The 20616-nt window shown below is 39.5% G+C and overlaps 1 protein-coding gene across 1 annotated transcript in view; it reads right to left on the reverse strand.

Moving 5' to 3' along the window:
- The window catches only part of TYR (tyrosinase), a 52444-nt gene extending 46016 nt beyond the window's left edge, over positions 1 to 6428 (reverse strand). Inside the window, exon 1 of the mRNA XM_009881187.1 lies at positions 5514 to 6428. Within this exon, the coding sequence (XP_009879489.1) occupies positions 5514 to 6356 (843 nt within the window). The 5' untranslated portion in view covers positions 6357 to 6428. The remainder of the gene's footprint in view (positions 1 to 5513) is intronic.
- Positions 6429 to 20616: the final 14188 nt, after the last annotated feature.

Below are 20616 nucleotides of genomic sequence, written 5' to 3' on the forward strand. Positions count from 1 at the left end.
TGTGGGCACTTACTGGCCCTCCTTGACATCTCACCGTGTCTCCATTTGTGCTACGGGAAGTTTAAACTCCTGAACTGGAGCCTTGGGTCCCACTACGTGGCCAAAAGAGATTTTGCATTGATTCATTGCCTTTATCTGTCTTTCTCTGTCTTTGTCCACTTGTTCTCCCATTCTTGCTTGGGAACGGCATTAAAGTGCAGCCCTCATGTGGATTTAAAACATTTGGCAATTGTAAAGAGGTTTCATTTTTCATTTTTCGGATGCATTAGGGCCTGGCATCATCTAATCCTAATTAAGTATCATGCAGAAGCCGTTTGCTCACCAAACTAGGAAAATGCAAGGAAATCCCCAAATAACCTGCAACAGAACTAACTGTACTTTGGGAGCTTGCTTTTATAGGCAAAACTTTAAAAGGTGCTATATCTATAGCAGAAGAATAAAGTTTTTAAGAGACTGTGTATATTTATATCTGGTTCTTCATGTACTTCTGAATATTAGCAGAGATGGAAAGGTAAAACGGGAAGAGGACTGAATAAAAAAAAAAAAAAAAAAAAAAGAAAATTTGGAAAGCAAAGCTTCAGACATTCTAAGGAACATCTTTGTGCAAGGATAAGGTCATTAATCATCTTTCTGACCCCTACAGCACATGCATTAACTGGAGGAGCTGCGAAACTCAAGCTAAAAGGAGATGAGACAAACATAAACTGACAGCACTGAAACAAACCCAGGGCCTTCAAGATATTTTCTCAGTCTTCAGTAAGGGCTGGCTGAGTTCCATCTTTTTGCTTAGAGGCAGCCCAGAACTGGGGGGTAACTTACACCCCTTTCAGCACCTCAAAATGGTGCTGGGGTGGAGTAGGAAACTCTGTTATCAATTACTGCTGAAATACTCATTAACTCTTTCTGGTTTGGCAGACCATGATTCCCTGCTCTCTGGCTGTCTCCAAGCTGTACTGTTAGCGCAGCTGTCTCCATGTCTACTGCAAATTCACGAAGACACATCTCTCTACAGGTAGGTTTCTTTTTCTGGTGAATTATTAACAAAACCCATTTTTTTAGGAATTTCCTTAACTATTAATTTATACACCTCTAAAGGTGTTTATCTTTTACATTACATCACTCCCGAGCAAGCATGGCTATATGCTAGAGAACAACCAAGCATCCTCAGGCCACACTCTGCCATCAGCCACTCGTGATCCCGTGGAAGAAGGGGAATTACTTTGAGATTACAGTGACATAAAGAGGCTGAGGATACTGGAGTGGCTGTTCCTGCTGTGCACAGATCCCGATTCCCACAGGCTGCGGTACAGAGGTGTGACATACAGAGACTTATCTCTTTGTAATAGGAAATGCTTCAAATTTATAATCCATGTAAGCGTATCATTAGGAGACTGGTCTTGATAAACTGTTCTTTTGCAGTTACTTACTCCATTTGGGCTGTTGTTTTTTTTTTTTATTATTTACCAGCCTGTAGCTGGCACCAAAACCTATTAAGTTGCAGTAAAAAATAAAGTCATTAAGTTCATGAGATACTCGGGTGTCCACAAAAGATGGATGGAAGACTTTGGCTGATTTAAGAATCAAGAAGTGTTGGCTTATGGTGTTTGTATTTTTTAACATTTCCTGCAGTTATTAAAGGTGGACATAAAATATTGCTTCAAATGGTTCTCTCAGATTATTCATCTAGCAGTGCAGGTCCCTGATAAACTGTGCTTAGAATTAAATAACTGTGTCTGAATAGCTGAATTTTATATTTCTTATGAAGTCATATTTTCAGGTAATGGATCTAAAGTGCTGTCATTATTAGTTCAGGAGCATTATATCCATTTTCTATTTGTGTAACTTGTTTCCCTTTTGTAGTATCTTTGCATTTGTGTAAGTAGTTCTGCAGGGTGATACAGAACGAAGTGCTAAGGGAAATTCTCAGTGTTTGCGACAAAGAATTGGCTGCAGGCTTACACCAGCACATCTGAGAGCAGACAGCTCTCCACGTTACGCAATGACTTCTCTCAGGTAACTCATCTTGTCAGAGAGACAAGGTACAGGGGGCTGAAGTTGATGGTACAGCCTGCTTGACACAGTAGTAAACCTAAACCAGCACTTGCATTCATCTGCTTTATTTTCTTCGTTGTCTGTCTAAGACACTGTGGGGATCCCCAAACTCTGATGTTAACTACCAGTAGAAAGAGCCTGCTTTTAATCGCAGAAGGCTTTTTATGTATTTGTAGCTCCACCGGCTTCTGTTATTTCTCCAAATTAGTTCTGGTGCAGATGAGAGAAGAATTTCACCTACTAATATTTCAGTGAGACATAATAATTATTTCTTCAGCAAACCCGTTATCTTGAAGAACTATAGAAATGGGCACTAAAACAAAAAGCTCTCAAAATGTCATGGAAGATCTTCATTTCCCACATAGCTTTCCGTTCAGTCAGCATGGAATTGTGAAATTTGGTAAAGCATTAGTAGGTGTCATGCAGTCCTAATTCTGAATGCAACACTTGAATCATCACAAACAAGTAACTGAAAACAGGAGAAAATCCTTTCCACCTACCCTAAACCATAAGCCAAGCAATCAAATAAAAATACTAAAGATTCCTGATAGTCTTGCTGGTAAAAACAGAGGCAGGAATCAGAAGTTTCACTTAGGTGATAAACATGAGAAAAATGTGGACAGATAATTCACTCAGCTAAGTGGTAACAGCAGTGTGTTGAAGAAAAAGTAAGGCAAAAGCAAGAATTTCAGCATGTATTCATGGGTATCCATGTTGCCATGGCAACTTCTCAATGGAATAAAGTATTTTCTCCTTTCTTTAGGGATTTAAAAAAGGGAGAGATGCTGTTCTGCAAATAGGCACTTTACCTTTTTTTTTTCAATAAATCTATAACTATTTCCTAACATAGCAAGCATTGTTTTGTTATGCATTAGAAAGAGACTTAAAATTCTAAAAAGGACACCATATTATAGATGTGTTATTCAAAAGGTTTCTCTTGCCCTCTTTTTATTTTGAATGCTTATTAAAAGCCTAAAAATTCCATCACATTTCTGGATCCTCCTTTTTTTTTTTTTTTTTTTTCCTCTTGCTGTTTAGCTACAGAGCTTGGATAATCAGCGTATTCTGCAGCAGATCTCTGGCTGTTTTCCGGTTCAAGCTAAGGCTATTTTTGTTCCCTTTTGATTTTCTGGAGTGAGATTCTGATCTCGTATTTTGTGCTACTTGAAGTGACTGCATTGACTAAGTTATTCGATCATAAGCTATTGTTTAAATTTGGATTCAAAGCTAATAAAGAAATATCAGTTTATGTTGTATCTTCACCCCAAACTCACTGGCCAAAAATGCAGATCTGTTCAATATCTTTCATTCCTTCTCTAGATAAGGCAGCGGAGATATACATAGATAGAGAATGTTAAAGGGGGATAATACTCTTTGAAGGTCACGTTATTGTGGCCTTGTTTTGGAAATTTTGATAACAGTGTAGCATTTCCAGAAGTAGCTGAAAAATGTAAGTGATAAGCACCTGTTTTCACCAATTACTTGGAAAACTTCAGAAAAAAACTTAGGTGCTTTTACATATATGTGCTGACACTGTGTTTTAAATGTACCACAATTTTTACTGTTGCATCTATTAAAGTTATGGGTTAAAGCAACTTGTTTCTTAAAAAAATGTCTTTATTTTCAGAATATATTTGTGGGAGCTGGCCTTAAAGTTATAAACCTGGCTGTTTCGTAAATATATTCATTACTACTCATAAATTTTCTGGGTACTTATTACCAGGATGGAAACATACTAAGAATTTGGGTATGATTAATACTACCTTTAAAAAAATGAGCTAATCATAACTATCTGACCCCTCCAAGTCTTATAGAAAATTCTGCTAGCAACTTGCCGATTCCTTTAAACTACCTGCCTCCTACTACCTTGGTTATTTCCTTCGACATGCTGTATTGATAGCTCCACTTGACACATGTAACCAGTGCAATTCTACTTTCATTTAATCCACTTTAACACTTGTACCGTTTTCACAGAACCCTTTATTCAGCTCAGTGCAGAACAGCATCAGATCCACTTCATTCTGGTAATGCAACCTAATTAAGTTAGTACAGTTCATCCAGACTCGTACTGCTAGAAATGAGCAAATTCTAGGAAAATGGGATAAAAAGACATGATTTTCGCTATATCTACTTTATGACAGTGAAGTCAAATAATGTGAAACAATCCATGTCTATGCCAGTAAAACCATATTAGCCTCCTGTACAAGGTGGCTGTATGCAAACATTCTCCTGGAAATGGTCCCTGAAAAATACGTGCTTGGGGGAGAACCAGTATGCCAGAGAATGTCGTAAAATAGATCTGTTAGAGTATATGGGAATGTTTGAATTTACAGGTATATACAGAGTCTATGTTGTTCAGAGGACACAAATCAAGACTAAATACAGTATAACCAGCCCAGTTAGCTGCAGTTTTGTGATGCCAGAGTATCAGAGAGCTGCTGGTGCTTTTATCTCTTTCACTTTCCATTAAATCACTAAAACTGCCCAACCTTCATTTGAGCTGTTGCTACAGAAATAAATAGAACAAAGATAGATTTACACCAACATAATCATAGACTTCAGTGCCAGAAGGGACTGTTGCTATTGTCATGATGGAGTGTGACTATGGAAGCCAATAGACCTTTGTCACCGTATTTTAGGCGATGTGGCAGTAATGAGCAAGAGACAAAAAAAACCCCAAAAAACATCTAGAGGCTCTCAGTGTTAGAACAGCACAGTATAGTTCAGCTATATGAGAATATACCACCTATGTAAATATATATATTTACCTTGGTTTAATTTGCAGTGCTTCTAAGTGGCAGGAATAGATACTGAGTTTAGTTCTTTGTTCCTATGACCAAGAGAGATTACTTCTTATATATCTTTTGAACTACTGTTATGAATTACACAGCTGGTTCTTGTGCAAGCTAAAGATTTATTCTGTTTGTTTGTTTGTTTGTAATTTGAAAATAGACAAGCTTAATTGGATAGTTTTTAACTCTTGGATAGAGGAAGGCACTGGGAGAGGGGTAGAGCCTCTGAAAACTCTTTGCTTCTATTTCCATCATTCAGTCACCAATTGTCTTGCAATGGTGTGTGTACTAGAAATTTGAGTACATAAATCCTGCTTTTTCTCACCTGATTGCTTCAGTAGACCCAAGCCTGTTTAGCCTGCTAAAGGCCACGTCTGAACACAAAGACATACGTTCCAGCTTACCTTTAGGTTCCTAATTAAGCAGCCTAAATCCTACAGTCAAGAGAGAAGAGGCAAAGAGACAAATGAACAGCTCAAAATGAAGACTAAGTCCACATAAAATCTGATTTGCTCTCCGGTAGTGCTTACTTTCTCTCCAGGAACGTCTACGGGAATGCAGCATGGCTAAGCTCCCAGCTTGTGCACTTCACTTAAGTGCTCAAAGTTGGGTAGTATAATTCTGGCACGATCAGCCTTTCCCTTCCCCTTCCCCTTGGCCTGTCCTTACCTGCCACGAGGAGAAAAATGATGCTGGGCTGAGTAAATTAGGGTTGGTGGGATGTCTGCCACCCATGTATTCATCAGTGCAGACCACACAGTCCTCTGCATCTCGCCAGTCCCAGTAGGGGATGGTGAAGTTCTCATCACCTGTTATCTTCTGGATCTCACGTTCCCACAGCAGCAGAAAGACCCGATGCCAAGGCAGAAAACCTGGGGCTTCATGAGCAAAATCAATGTCCCGCCACACATTGGACCCACCTAAGAGTGTATCTCGAGAGGCATAATAATGCATCCACACAAAGAGATCATACACGTTGATGTTTCTGAACATGGGGTTGGAACCGTTGTTCATCTGAGTATATGTGCCGGTAGCAATAACGTAGTCCTGGCTAGGGGTGTTCTTTGCCAAGTTAAGGTAAGCAAGAAACTTGTCCTTCTCACTGGTGGTGAGCTTGAAGATGTTTCTTCTCGTTCTCAGTCGCCTTTCAGTGCAGTTGGGTCCTAAGAAACCAAACTTGCACTCCCCACAGTTGAATCCCATGAAGTTGCCTTCACATTTACACGTCCGGTTGTAAAATATAGAGGGCCAGTCCTCTCTGTCATCCACTCCTGAGAAAGGGAACTGTGGTCCCAGAGGAGCCTGAGAGAGAAGGATGTTCTGGCAGGACCCTCTGCCTGAAAGCTCCCCACAAGCGGACCCATCTCCGTCCCAAAGGGGACAGCACTCCTTCCTCAGCAAGCTCTGCGTGTTTGCACAGGCTCTGGGAAACTGGCCAGTGGCCGGCTGAAGGATGACTAGCAGAAAACCCATGGCAAACAGCGACATCCTTACGGAGCAGCAGGAGATCATCGGCGTTACGCTTCAGTGCATGGAGTGCTCTCTCTGACCCCTCCAAAGTCCCGGCTGTGAAAGGAATTCTTCCCCTCCACCAGGAATGCTTCACTGCTGACTTCTGCTACGCTGCACCCTCCAAAGTCCTTCCCCATTCCTACCCTGGATGCATTTACACACAAAATACACTCCAGGGTTAATCTGATTATCACATGTTCTGGGTGAAAGCCAAGTGACTTTTTTCCCCGCCCCCTACAGGTTTTAAAATACAGGCATTTATTATAAAATTTCATCTTCTGCCTAGCACATGATTGCTTTCCTCTGGCAATTGAAGAGGAAGTAAAATTAAAATTTGGACACAGAAACAATTGTCAGCTCTTCAAATTCCTTGTTTGATTACATGTTTTATAATAAATGGTTGTTTAAAAAAAGATCCAGAAGAATGTGATCAGTTAAATAAGCACAGTGAACCTCAAAATGAGAAAATAAACAATTTGGGGGTAATCTGTCTATTTTTTTAAGAGGAAGCAAACATAACATGTGGTCAGATTAAGTGTGAACATAGTGCAGAACCAGAATAAGTGGTTTGGTTTGTCATTTTTATATTTCAGTGTAAGCTGCCTTCCCCGGACCAGCACACAGCAAAGTAACTTCACAAGGGAAGCAACAAACTTTTCAGAAAGAAATAATTTTTTATTCCCCTAGAATCCATAGCACTTTGACAGTTAATGAGACACTGAAAGCTGCACCCAAATCTTCTCCGAAGTTTTGTGGGGAATACAGGTAATCTGCTAATAGATTTGGAGAAAAACACTTTAAGCAGTTGCCTCCATCCAGACCTGGAAAACAAATCTTGACTCCTGTTTTTTTTCACGAAGCAGGTTGCAAACACAGTATCTGTTTTCTTTACTCACTACGTTACTGAGCAACCTCCAGACCACCCACCTCTTTCTTCCTATCCATTAGCCTGATCAGAGTTAACAGAGTTGTATGGGTGGCACTAGAAGTTATATATTCTTTGAAGTTGCCCCTTGAATCAAAGGGGAAGCAATTGTTTTACTGCTGGGCAAATTGCATGTGAATTAGCCACAGTTTTCTTCAGTTATCACTGTTATTACTAAGAGTGGTTTTGTTGGTTTCATTTTTTTTACTAAAAGTATTGTGAATTATTTCCTTATGTTTTGGGAGAATCCCAGTCGGGCAGGAACAATGTATGGGCAAATGAAGTGAGAACTTTGCTGGGAAACGATGCTTTTTGCTGGGCTCAGCAGGTCATCACATGACTGTGCTGAGGAGCACGAGGTGCTTTAATCCTGTTGGCTTCTACGCCTCAGGTATTCCAGGAGATTATCCCCAAGCCCCACTGCCAGGGAGCCCATGATGGGGGAGCTTGGAGCAAGAAGGTCAAAGGAAAAGGAGTTGCTTTTTCAAAAAATATTTCTAACCACAGGCTGGTGTTTGCTATTTTTTTGACTGATTCCCCTGGTTTCCACGCTAGGCTTGTATAACAGATTTCATCACAGAAACATTACTTGTTTGATTTATTTTATTTTCACTGTGCCCGGCTGTTTGGGAAACCTTTGCAATTTATTTCATTTACTGTTCCTCCTGTGGAAGCTGGTGCAAAACTACTATACATGAGAAGAGGCTCATCTCTGAGGATAATGATTATTTTTTTTTTTTTTTAATTTTCACTGCAAAACTACCAGGATTGAGAAAAGCTTGAGGTAGAGCCTCACAGTGAACCAAAAAAGCCCTCAAACATATATTTAGCCAGACAGTCATACACACAAGTACATTCAATAGCCTATTTTTATATTCAAAAGAGATTTTATGTTCAATGTTAAAAAAATAAGAATTTGAGCCTTGACAGTTGTCATATGACAAGGTTCTGAAGCAGCTGGTTAACAGAGGAATCCCCTGTGAAATGGTAGGGATGGGAAACTCTGAAAGAAGAATGTGATGGCAGAGCAGCACACGCCCTTCTTGACCTACTATTGAGCAGAGTCAGGTTTTGAATAACTGTCAGTGATTCAGATAGTAGTTGAAAAAGACAAAATTTCCATATATTAACCCCCACAACTATTAAACAAATAAAAAATACGTGTTCCTATTTCCATGTGTGACGGTAGAGTCAACAAAACATGAGATGGTCACACCTTACATGCTGCTTCTAGGCAAAATACTCTTCTTTAGAAAGGCCTCATGGGACTTTTTATGTCTCTTGTACTTCAACCCAGCACTCTTTATTTTATTGTTCATCTGTTCATCATCATCAAAACATTACATCTGCCTGAAGTTTGTGCATAATTTGAATTTAGTCTTTTTGACAGAGAACTCTCTCCCTTGCATTCTGCCTGTGGGTTGGCATTATCTTGTCGTATACTTTAAGAGACCCAGTTCTCATATCTGGGTCACATCTGGGTCACATTTGAGTATGGGTGACTATTTACCACAAAGGTAAGGTCCACAAATACTAGGTGGACCATAAGATCAGCATGGCTAAGGCACATCACTTTCTCTATCCAAGAACACGAAAGACGGGTTTGGTGGCCATATCCAACTTTTCTTGATTCCGAAACATAAATGACCACAAATCAATTCACAGTTGGGTCTCATAGAGGCAACCTTCAACAGCAAACTAGTGTGGGGCTCCGCCTCATGTCTCTAAATCTTTACTCCACCCTAATGTTTGCAACTGGATAAGTTAAAGTATTGGTTTCAGTCTGGTAGAGTAGCCCAGTAATGATAGTATTTAGTATCTAACTTGTGTTCTCACTACAAGGTCCTTAAGCACTTCATAGAGATGTCAGTAGTTATTGAAAGGAAAAACTCCAGAAACAGAGTAGTGAGGTGTCTTCCTGAAGTTCTCATACTGGCTTGCTTGTGGCCTTAGAAACAGATTTTCAGCACCGTGCTTCAGTGCTAAACTGAACTGTTCATATAGATATGGCCTTGTGGCTTTCTGATGTGGTTACGGACAAAGAAAAGGAACAATCCAAATAAAAGGCAATGGCGTTGAATGGGGGTTCATACTACCTCATAAAAATAACTCTTGGTTACTACCTCATAAAAATAACTCTTGGTCTCCTCAGATCTGACTGGGTGGATATTCAAAGGAAAATTTCTTCCTCTTGGAATCTGTCACAAGAATTTCGATTCTGAGCTGCTGACACTGAAGCAATCAAAATTTCAAGTAATATTAGTGGTTTTTAAAAAATCCTGATAGTTGGATGACACGGCAAAGGAAGCACCTTTCAATATTACTTGTTAACACTTTTTAGGAATTCTGTGGGGATTTTAAGGTCCATCTGTCTATGTTAAGCAGGGAAAAAATGAAACCTGAGATAGGAAAATGAAGAATAATTTTTTAGCTGTAATTATTTTAAAAGTATAAAACTGTGAAGAAACAAAGGCTGGATAGAAAAAGTTGGTGCCATTCAGTTCCAGTGGAAAGAAAAACTGTCAAGAGAAAAACAGAAAAAAAAATCCAAACTGTGGTTATTTGAGATGGATGAGTACAAGGACCTTTTGACAATGAGAGAGCACTGACAAATGGAAGGAAAGATAGCCTATTAACCAGCCAGGAAATTCAGTCTGACAAACCAGTAGACTCAGGTTGTGCTTTCTGATCCTTACCTGTTACTTGCTGTTCAGCATCGGCATCCCAATGCACTGCACAAGGCACTTGATTTCAGATGTTTTCCTGAGCTCCCGCTGAGCTCACATTTCATGTAGCTGAGGGACAAAGCATCATTTTTTTTTCCCTTGCCCCATGACCCACGTGCCAGATGGAGCTAGGAGACTCCTCAGTGATTTGCCAGCGAGCCAAATGTGGTTCCTGGTCCCCAGGAGAAAGAAAACAGGAGTGGATGTAGGACAATGACACATGTCATAGATATTATGTTGTTGTCAAACCAGAATGAAAAATCCATCTCACGGTTACTGATAAATGGTGAGGGGAAGTTTAAGAAGAGTTCTGCTTATTGTTAAAAGCCATGAAGCAGCTAAGCATTTGAACATTACACAAAGAAGAGGAAAATATTCAATTTCTATTTGTACTCAACTTTTTATCCTCAGGTGGAAACAAAATCAAGTTTCTGACTAAAAATTAAGAATTTTACAGAGTTCACTCTTACTAATCAAAGCTCTTTATCAAGAAGCAGACTAGAAATTTCCACAAGCTTTTCAGTCTGAGACTAAGATCTCCACACCTTTTAGTACAATATTTGAAGATAAGGCTTAAACACCCATTAGGATGTATGAAAATACCACAACCCCCCGCTGAAAAATGATTCTGAATGCTGTACATAATCAACTTTTAACTCTGGAGCAGCATTCCTAATATGCAGTCCGCACAGCTGATGGTATGACAGATGTAACCATGGGCATATTCAGCCATGAGTGGATTGTTGGGCCCCTGTTTGCAAGAACAGGAGAGCTACCTGTTCTAGCAAAGTAATAAAAGTGTGGACAGATGATATTTGATCGATCCCAAAGCCTGCCGGCACAGTCTTAATCTATCCATTTTAGCAACATTGAACCAGTGAGATTTCCTGGATCAGTGCTTTTATTATGTGGTCATGTTATTTTTGATCTGATACTGGGAACCTTAGAGACAGATTTAGTGCACCAGAAAATAGGTATTCAGACTGGTCTGAAAACATAGGCTAAATATTACAGGTAACATCTAAGAGTATGAAAAAAAGGTCATTGATCTGAAGTCCAAAGGAAGAGATGAGAGGCGCTGATGCAATCAGAGCAATGAAAATACAGAAACAGGAGCAAAAGACAAAAGGCAATTTACCCCTGTTATAGACTGAAGATAGTATGAAAGTAGTTACTAACGTATCCATCGACAATCTACATGATTTGGGGTTTTGCTGCAGGTGACACAAAACCTACCTGATATCTATCAGTCTTGGTGGCAGGAGAGCATCTAAGGGGGATGCTGAAGCAATAGTTTTTGCAGCTCTGTTACACTCCACTTACACTTCACCTCTGCTCTCAGCTGTTTGCTGAAAGGCAGCCTGGCTTCTGGCTTTTGGGAGCATGCTGGGCAGAGTGGAAATGTTAGTAAGTGGGTCTGAATGCTCTCCTACCAGCTTTCAGAGAAAAAGTATCTTACAATCTTTTACTACTGTGTGGCTGATACATGAATTTGACCTTGATAGCAGGCTAGGGTCTGGGTTTAACTAAGTGGACAATAATGTGCTGGTTCAGGAAATCCCTGTCTCATCTAACAGCTCACTGAGGCTGAAAGCACAGAAAGTTTTTCAGCAACCTACAAGGAAACTATTCATATTTTTTGCTGGGTTAATGTTCTGCTTATTTTCCAAGGGGAACGGGCCTGCTGAGGGGTCAGACAAGCACTCCGAGAGGCAAAAGAAGTGATGCAAACAACCAGCGGAAAGGTAAGGCCGGTCTTTGCTCTGTCGGAGGTCTCTTGGACTGGATCACCCATTTTGCAAATCTACATCCTTTGCCCTTGTGGCAGGTACCCCACAGCTGTGTCTCAAGTCTTACTCTTGTAGTTAAAAACCTATACTCTTCCTCCTCCTCTCCAGTGTCCTCTGATAAACTTAACTCTCTACAGGATGACTGGGGGGAACCTTCCTCCTGGGCTGCCCACCACGCTTGGCTCCTCTTCAGAAACAGCTGCGTCTGATAAGTGCCTCTGGGCCCTTCTCACAGACTTGTCCTGCTCCATTTATCCAGCTCTGCAGAGACACGGAAGACGAATAAAAACTCCTAGTAGCTGCCTGTTGGTTTTGTGTGTGTGCACGCTCTGCAAAACAGATAATCAAATAGTATATTAAAAAACATGAGAGTGACATTTAGCACAGAGCAGGTCTCAGCAGCTCCTGGTGGTAAGGCAAACATGGCTTTGCAGTGTCAAAAACTAAATTTGGAAAAGGAATGAGGGAATCAGTTTGGACCGGTACATGTATATAAACCAGCTGGGACCCTCTGAAGCTGAGGTCACCTCATATAACCTATTCGAAGCCATGAGCAGCTGGGCTTCCATGAAACTTTGTCTTTGCTTGTAGATACAAGGGGGACCCGTGCATCAGATAAACAGTTCATGTGCATATTTTTCTCTTCATTTTAAACACACATTATTTTAGCCATAAATTAGTCCTTTTAACATGCTACCAAAAAATGCTTAGAATACTCAAAAACGGTGAGGAGAATGCTACAGGTGTTCTAGAGAGTATGCCAGAGATGTGCTGAGGGAAATAAAAACTTTGTGGGTAGTAAAAGATGATGAAGTTTTCATATGTATAGAACATCTTTTAAAAATACAAAACAAAAATGTGATTAATTGTGTCTACTTCTAGCAGGAAAAAAAAATACGTACAGAAGAAATTAATCTCATATGTTGCACTCAGACTCTTTCCTTTGACTACTGTCCTAACCTGCTGTAAGCTTTACCTCCTTTGGTTCTGAAAAGCAGCTTGCCTGGCTGGACTTACAGATACCTCAGAGAATCCCTTAAACATCAAGACTTTTTATTGCGAATGGGTTCTGGGTCTATTACTAATGGGTTAGGGAGGTGATTCTGCCCCTCTACTGTACTCTGGTGAGACCCCACCTGGAGTACTGCATCCAGCTCTGGACCCTCCAACATAGGAAAGATATAGACCTGTTGGACTGGGTCCAGAGGAGGACCACAAAGATGATGTGGCTGGAGCACCTCTCCTATGAAGACAGTCTGAGAGAGCTGGGTTTGCTCAGCCTGGAGAAGAGAAGGCTCCAGGGAGGCCTTATAGCCCCTTCCAGTACCTAAAGGGGGCCTACAGGAGAGCTGGGGAAGGACTTTTTACAAGGGCATGTAGTGATAGGACATGGAGGAGGGGCATTGGCTTCAAACTGGAAGAGGGGAGATTTAGAATAGATATTAGGAAGAAATTTTTCACTGTGAGGGTGGTGAGGCACTGGAACAGGTTGCCCAGAGAAGCTGTGGAAGCTCCATCCCTGGAGGTATTTAAGGCCAGATGGGACGGGGCTTTGAGCAACTTGGTCTGGTGGGAGGTGTCCTTCCCCATGGCAGGGGGGGTGGAACTAGATGATCTTCAAGGTCCCTTCCAACCTAAACCATTCTATGATTCATAAATTCTGCAGCTTTTGCTTTGCCTGAAACCCCCTTATCTTGGTAACTCTGGTAGAAGGAGCAAATCAGACAAAACCAGGCTGATGGAAACTACAACACACAGACATTTTCTATGAGACACGATGGGAGAAGGAAAGCTGTGGAACGTGAATGCTCCCTCATCTCCCAGACTACTACCTACATAGCTGCTTATTATTGCAAGATTTTCAAGCAGGGACCTCCCACGCTGCAATGGGCAAGAAAGAGATGACCTGCAAGTCCAACGCACCCACAGGAGAATGACACGTGTCTTCCTTTTGCTTTCTCTGCTCTGCAGAGTGGAGGAGATCATACAGTTTTTCAGTCCCAGATCAGTGCAGGGAGAAAATGCAGATAATAAAGTAGGCAATTATAATAGCTCCACTCACATTTCTATTAATTTAAACCTCACTACAGCATATGAAAGATAAGGGGAAAAGACATACATTGTTTAGAATTCAAAAAAATCTTATTAACCTTCCATAACTGTCTGACAATACTCAAAGGCCCAGCTAAACAAAAGACTCAAATATTAGATGTGGTGTCTGATTCCCCCCCACACCTTCGAAGTAATGACTGCAATGAAGAATCAAATTGTACTGAATTTGACTTTCGCTGTAGAACTTCACTAATTAATCCACAGCTAAATAAATATATAAATAAGACCTTGACATTCAATTTCACTTCAATGCAAATAGCGGGTAGGAAACTCAGTTTCTCACGCTGCAAACTCTCTGAATAAAGAACAAAATGTCTTGGTAAGACATGAAGCACCTGGGAGAATGGGGAAAAAAAATCCTTCCAAAGTAACATACAATGATTCTGATGATAGCTGACAGTTTTGAGTAACACAGAGAAGGGGAATTACAAATGATTTTTCTCATTTTTCTCCTTATTTTTTTGCCATTAGGGTGCAGTGTGTTTAAAACAAGCAAAAAGATATATTTCTTCCCACAAGTCAGTTAGGCTACTAGATCCCTTATAGCTGAAAATTTTCATAGGTTCGAAAACTGACCAGACAAATTCAGGAAGAAAAAGTTATCAAGGCAAGTTAAGTACGAACACACCACCTCTGGCTCCAGAAGTCTCTGAACCCTAAATTGCTTGAGGAGGGGTGATCACTCCGGGGAAAAGTCTCTACAGGCTTCTTCTGTTCCCAGACCCATAGTGCATCTGCTATGGTCCTTTGTTGGGGCAGGATAATGGACAACACAATCCTTTAGTTTGACTGTGTTTAGCACAGATGTCACCGGGCAGTTCCTGGTCTCTACTTCAGAGCGGCGCAAATATCACAACATGTATCTCCTTGATATTTGACAGCAAGGTTCCTGGAGTAGGTAGATAAGCAGAATTCACAAAGATTTGGAGTTTATTGTACAAATTAAGAAGTAGGCCTCTTTTCAACCTTTCAGAAGAAAAAGCCAAGAGCTGGATTTTGTGGCCAACAAAACAGATTTCTTTGAGGTTATTCATATGGATATTGTAAACATTATTTGTGCATCATTTATAGGTCCTGGGAGAGTCCATGTACCTAGAAAGACACTTGAAAGAAATGAATGACCAGGTATGTTCCTGGAAGTCCTTTCTTCTCCCCAAGCCAGAGAACATACATCTAGAATATACCAAAAATAAATAGTTTGGAAAGCAAGTGTTTCATCAGTTGTGCAAGGTTCTAATATATTAACTAAGAAAAATTAAAGAGGTTTATTTAAGAAGAAATATGTTTAGTATTTCTGACATAAGTGTAAGAGATTCTTGTGACTAGAGTGTTTAAATTAACCTTAAATTATCCCTAGTCACACAAGATGGACTTGGCCTAAGCAATTTTATCATTAAAGTCTTTTTGTCAAAGTATGGTTTTGTCAGAAAAACAAATCCGGTAAAAACGTCAAAAAGTCTTGAGGGGAAAGGCTAATTCCAGAAAGCGTGAAGGACTGACTGGATTCTGAGAGCAATGATTTGGCAGATCACTTGGGAGGTGGGGGAAGCAAAAGCTTCAGAGTGAGTTCCCAAAGGAAACTTTATACCATTCCTTTTTATAACACACAAAAATATTAAAAGCCTTTATGCTTATTCCAGGATCTTTTTGTCAGCCACTTGCCTGCCTTCAGATACAGTAGGCACAACGTGCCTTTCTTCCTACAAGAAATATTGATCTACATTATAAACACACAGGTGCTATTTTGTGTGTGTCTGCTGGCTGGTTCAGGAAAACAAGCTGGTACAAAGTGATGCTGTATGGTGAAAGGATATTGTTTCAGTGATAGTGACATTTTAGTGGTTTGCACCAACGCAAAGTTGGGCATTTAGAGAGATTTGGACTGACACACCAACAGCAATGAATTGTTCCACTTTTAAAATAAATTCAGTGTCAGACAGAAAAGTTTTTGCTAGAAGAAGCTTTGTGTATGTTAGTAAATTTTAGTGTGATCTAGCACTAAATACAGCTAAGTTTATTTTGTACTTGGTCGTTCACTTACAAAAAGCAAAGCCATATTTAACGTTATGTTAGGAAAAATGCTTTTAAACATGTGGAAACTGCAGGGCAGTATTATGCATCCTGATAGCATGTGCCTACCAGCACGACCAAAGATGGCTTCATCATTAACGAGTGGTGAGGACAGCATGAGAGAAGTACTGAAAGTGGGTCATAGTGTGAAAATTACTGACGATGTGCATATGATTAATCTTAATTGTTCCTCACACCAGAAATGAGCAAATAGCAATGAAGAGAGAGTTGGTCTTCAACCCCTTCTGTGTGAATTCTTTCTTGAGGAGTCTTTTTTCCCAGTATTTTATGATTATTTTGCACATCGTGCTTAAAAGCAAACAAAGCCTCAATGCCATGAGCTCATACCAGATTCCCCTATGGAAAGGATATAAAGCACAGAAATTCCTAAAAACATTTGCCTGTAGCTTTTCTATATGGAGTGATGTCTCAAGTTTTCTAGGTCTGATATTTTGGGATCTCCCAGAACTAGAAGTAAGTGTCAGTTCTGCTCTACTTTTGGGAATGTCTTCATTTCATGGGGGCAAATCTCCTGTTTCCTATTTCAGTGCTTGAAATGTCGGACTTCAGCCTTACGATTTGGGTGACTGGTGTTTTGCAGGGAAGTTACTTCTATGGGTGACTTTTTTTTTTCAAAGTTTGTACTAGCTAAATTATTCATAGAATTATTTACATGGACAGGGCAAGGAAAAACTAATAACCACCAAACCGATCTGCAGGCATGCCACATTTTTAAACTGTCCTTGCCTGCCTTAAATTTCAATGTGATCAATACGTTTCTATGTGGAACATCTTGGGCTTTGAATACTTTATATCACCCAAAGAACCGCAAATGGTTAATATATTGGTATGACATATAATTAGGCATTTTGCCTTCATTCACAGGTAAAGAAAATGAGGTTGAGAGAGATAAAGCAGCCTGTGCTGAGGCCACACAAAGCCTATTTTTAATGTGTTTGAGAACTTGTAGCAACAATAACAAAATTCAGTTTTCATGAAGGTGAAGTAGAAGACAGCTGATTGAAGTACCATTGCCAGTTTCTCCATCTCCTCATTTAGTTTAGCTTGAGAATTAAAAAAAGTTCATGTCACATATGAACTTGTCACATTTCCATCACGTACCTATCTCACTCTTTATTCAGCCAATGTATTATCTTTGTTCTTTGTGCAGGAGCATTTGTCTTCACAGATGGAATAAACTATAATGAAGAAAAAATTCTTCCAAGGAAAAGGATATAGATAAACCTCATTGTTGTCAATGGAGAGCCCACCTTACATGTTGAATTCTTCTAATCAAATGTAGCTACCTGAATCTGAGCTACTCATCTGGACTGATTTAGAGTTATTGGAGAGAATCTTACAGTTACTGAATCTTACAGTTATGGGAGAGAAGCTACTGGAGAGAAGTTACTGGAGGATCCTTCCCTTCTACTCAGCATTGCTCAGGCCACACCTGGAGTCCTGTGTCCGGTTCTGGGATCCTCACTATAAGAGACCATGGACACACTGGAGAGAGTTCAACAAAGGGCCAAGGAGATCTTTAAGGGACTGGAGCATCTCTCTTATGAGGAAAGGCTGAGAGAGCTGGGGCTGTTCAGCCTGGAGAAGAGAAGGCTCCGGGGAGTTCTCATCAATGTATATAAATACGTGCAGGTATAATGAGGCTCCTTTCAGTGGTGCCCAGTGGCAGGACCAGGAGCAATGGGCACAAACTGAAACACAGGACATTCCTTCTGAACATCAGGAAACACTTTTTTAGTGTGAAGGTGACTAAGCACTGGAACAGGTTGCTGTGGGAAGCTGCAGAGTCTCTCTCCTTGGAGACATCTGGACGTGGTCCTGGGCAACCGAGTCTAGGTGACCCTGCTTGAGCGGAGGCATTGGAGCACACGACCCCCAGAGATCCCTTCCAACCTCAACCATTCTGTGGTTCTGTGATTCTGTCATTCCGTGAAACAGAACATTTTAGGATGTAATCTACCTCATCCTAAAGCAAAGCAAATACCTAAAATAGTTTAAATGAAGTCCTTATTCCTTTCTATTTATTATTGTGGGAGCTCAGGTTACTTAGCTGTACAATATCTACGTTGCAGAAATCTAAAATTTGGTGAGATGCTGGATGTTTTATATTAATTATTCAAGTCCTATGTTTGACAGCTGATGAATTACATCTTTATTTATTATTTTTATGTATAAACTAAACATACTGATATTGACTCATGGCTGAAAAATTGTGGGATACTTGCTGCTCTGCTTCCTGCCAACAGCAAAACAGTGCATATCACATGCAGAGCTTTATATAGCAGATGTGATTAATGAGTAAATGCAAATGAACAAAACTCCAAGTGGAACTCATCTGCCCAAACTTCCATTGTCCACATGTGACCTAGTAACGGTGGGCTTCCTTCAGAGGAAATGCCAGCAGCCTGTGAGTGCTAAAACAGATGACCAAGATACTTCAGTCTAACCACTTTCAGAAGATGCCAATTTCTCTCCATTGCTACAAACAAAAGACAAGGTGACCAGCCCAGACACAGACATCTGAAGTGGGGTGAGATGTAAGAAAGGTGATTTTAACCTTGCATTTAACCATGCATTGCCTCACCAGACTAAGCCTGAGCAGTCCTTGAACCCAACAGAGATGCCACGTGCAGCCCGCCACTATTGGCACTGTTTTGTATTCAGCTTCACTGAAACATATTCCTCTCTCTTAAAAGCAACAGAAATGAAACCAGCCCTGAATGAGTTGCTGATTGAGTTGTCAAAGACATCTATCATAAAAATGAACTTGCCTATGCATTTTTTCAGCCGTACTGGTAAGTTTACATTAATTCTATACAAACCATTCTTACGAAGAAATAGGCTAGATAAACGATCTAATTTTTAAACACCAGCTGTGTCACCTTTATAATTCTAAGTACTGACAAATCAGAGGAGACAGCTTCCTGCAGTATCAGTTGTTTTGTAATCTTTATTATATTTCTATACAATCTTCTGAAATAGAAAAAAAATATTAAGAGAGAAATCGCCTTTCCTTCTAACAATGAACAGTATATTTTCTACAAAGGGAAAGAAAAGTTCGATGTTACCAGATATATAAGCAAATACGTGACATGGAATGTTTCTCCCTTTCCAGAAAAATATTACTGAAGATGTAAAGCAGAATGATTTAAAATAAAATATCCAATTTTGACTAAAGGAGGCTATGCATATGTTGACTTCAAAATGCAATTACTATGGAAACAACAAACAAAGAGGATATCTCAGAGTGTGCCAAGCTGAAATTCATGCCTGGACTGATTTCAAGTCTTTTCCTTGCTGAGAATTACAGCTGAAGGTTTTCAGGCTGAATTCTATAGGAGAAGTCTTCCAGCATGTTATTTTCATTGCTCAACTTCCCCCCTCCCCTTTTTGATAGCAAGGCATGAATAACACACATTTTTTTCTTAAAGGCTAATAATTTTGAATGCCCAAAATTTGGGGGTGTCTACTTGTTAAAACCTTTTTCACTTTCAAAAATTACTAAGTAAATATAGCACTGCAGAAGTCCACGTCTGTGCATGTCACTCCAGGTTTTTATAATCAAGGGAGAGAAATGGACAATTTTAGTTGCAATTCATATGACCTTTTCAGACATTTACCTCATAATAATGCTATAAGCACCTATTTCTTTCTATTTACTGAAAAGGGAGTCTGCAGCACATTTACATTTGTATATAGAAATATATTGCTAAACATAACCATATTACCATGTATACATATAGTAGGTACATATACAGGATAACCTGTACTTCCCAGATTATTTCCCCATTGACAAACAGCCTGCTTTAAAAATAATTGTTAAAGAAGAAGAAAAAATTCTGAGAAACTTGGAAACTATTTAGTATTTTGATAAATCATGAAAATGTAATCTTCCATAAAGTTTGTTTTGTTTATTGATCAACTTGATGGTGTCTTTCAAGCCTTTTATTAACCAAAATGTTTTTCCAGTTACTGGAAATCCATGTTTAAATAGATGTTTTTGGCAGAAATAAAAATATGACGCAGAAATAAAAATATGTCACAGACATTTCAAATTTTAATACTGTAAAAATTGTATTGTGAAAGATGGTATTGGGAGAAAGTATTAAACCTTGCAAATTATAGAATATGTTATACTGGTTGTCATAAAAATTGTGTACAGGAAAATAGGAATTTTTCATTAAACAATATGTGAAAAAAGAAGCCATTAAAATGTTTAGATTTGCTTAGTACTACTGCACGTATTGTATGGGGATAGAGGAGGGGATTTTGAGTATGATTAAAATGGGAGAAGTTGAAAGAGTCTCATCTGAAAATATAGCGATATAGAGAAGACTGAGGATCCTCATTCTTGATCCTACTTTGATAGATGTTAAAGTTTGGGGTTTGGATAATAATTGTTCTAGTTTTCTTCAGTATAGTTTTCTTCTTCCACTTTTCCCAAAGTGAAAAATATCACTGTAGATCAAAAGAAAAAGAAAAAAAATATTTTCTCACAAAAAAGTCCTTCATTACATTTTGGGTTTACCACATGATTTACCTAAAGGTTTTAATCTTTTTGTTTTATTTTAGTTTATTGAAAGTTAGCCTGAAATGCCATTTTAAAATGAAAACTC

This window comes from Charadrius vociferus, unplaced genomic scaffold, assembly GCF_000708025.1.
Source record: "Charadrius vociferus isolate BGI_N301 unplaced genomic scaffold, ASM70802v2 scaffold1, whole genome shotgun sequence".
NCBI classification, from domain to species: domain Eukaryota; kingdom Metazoa; phylum Chordata; class Aves; order Charadriiformes; family Charadriidae; genus Charadrius; species Charadrius vociferus.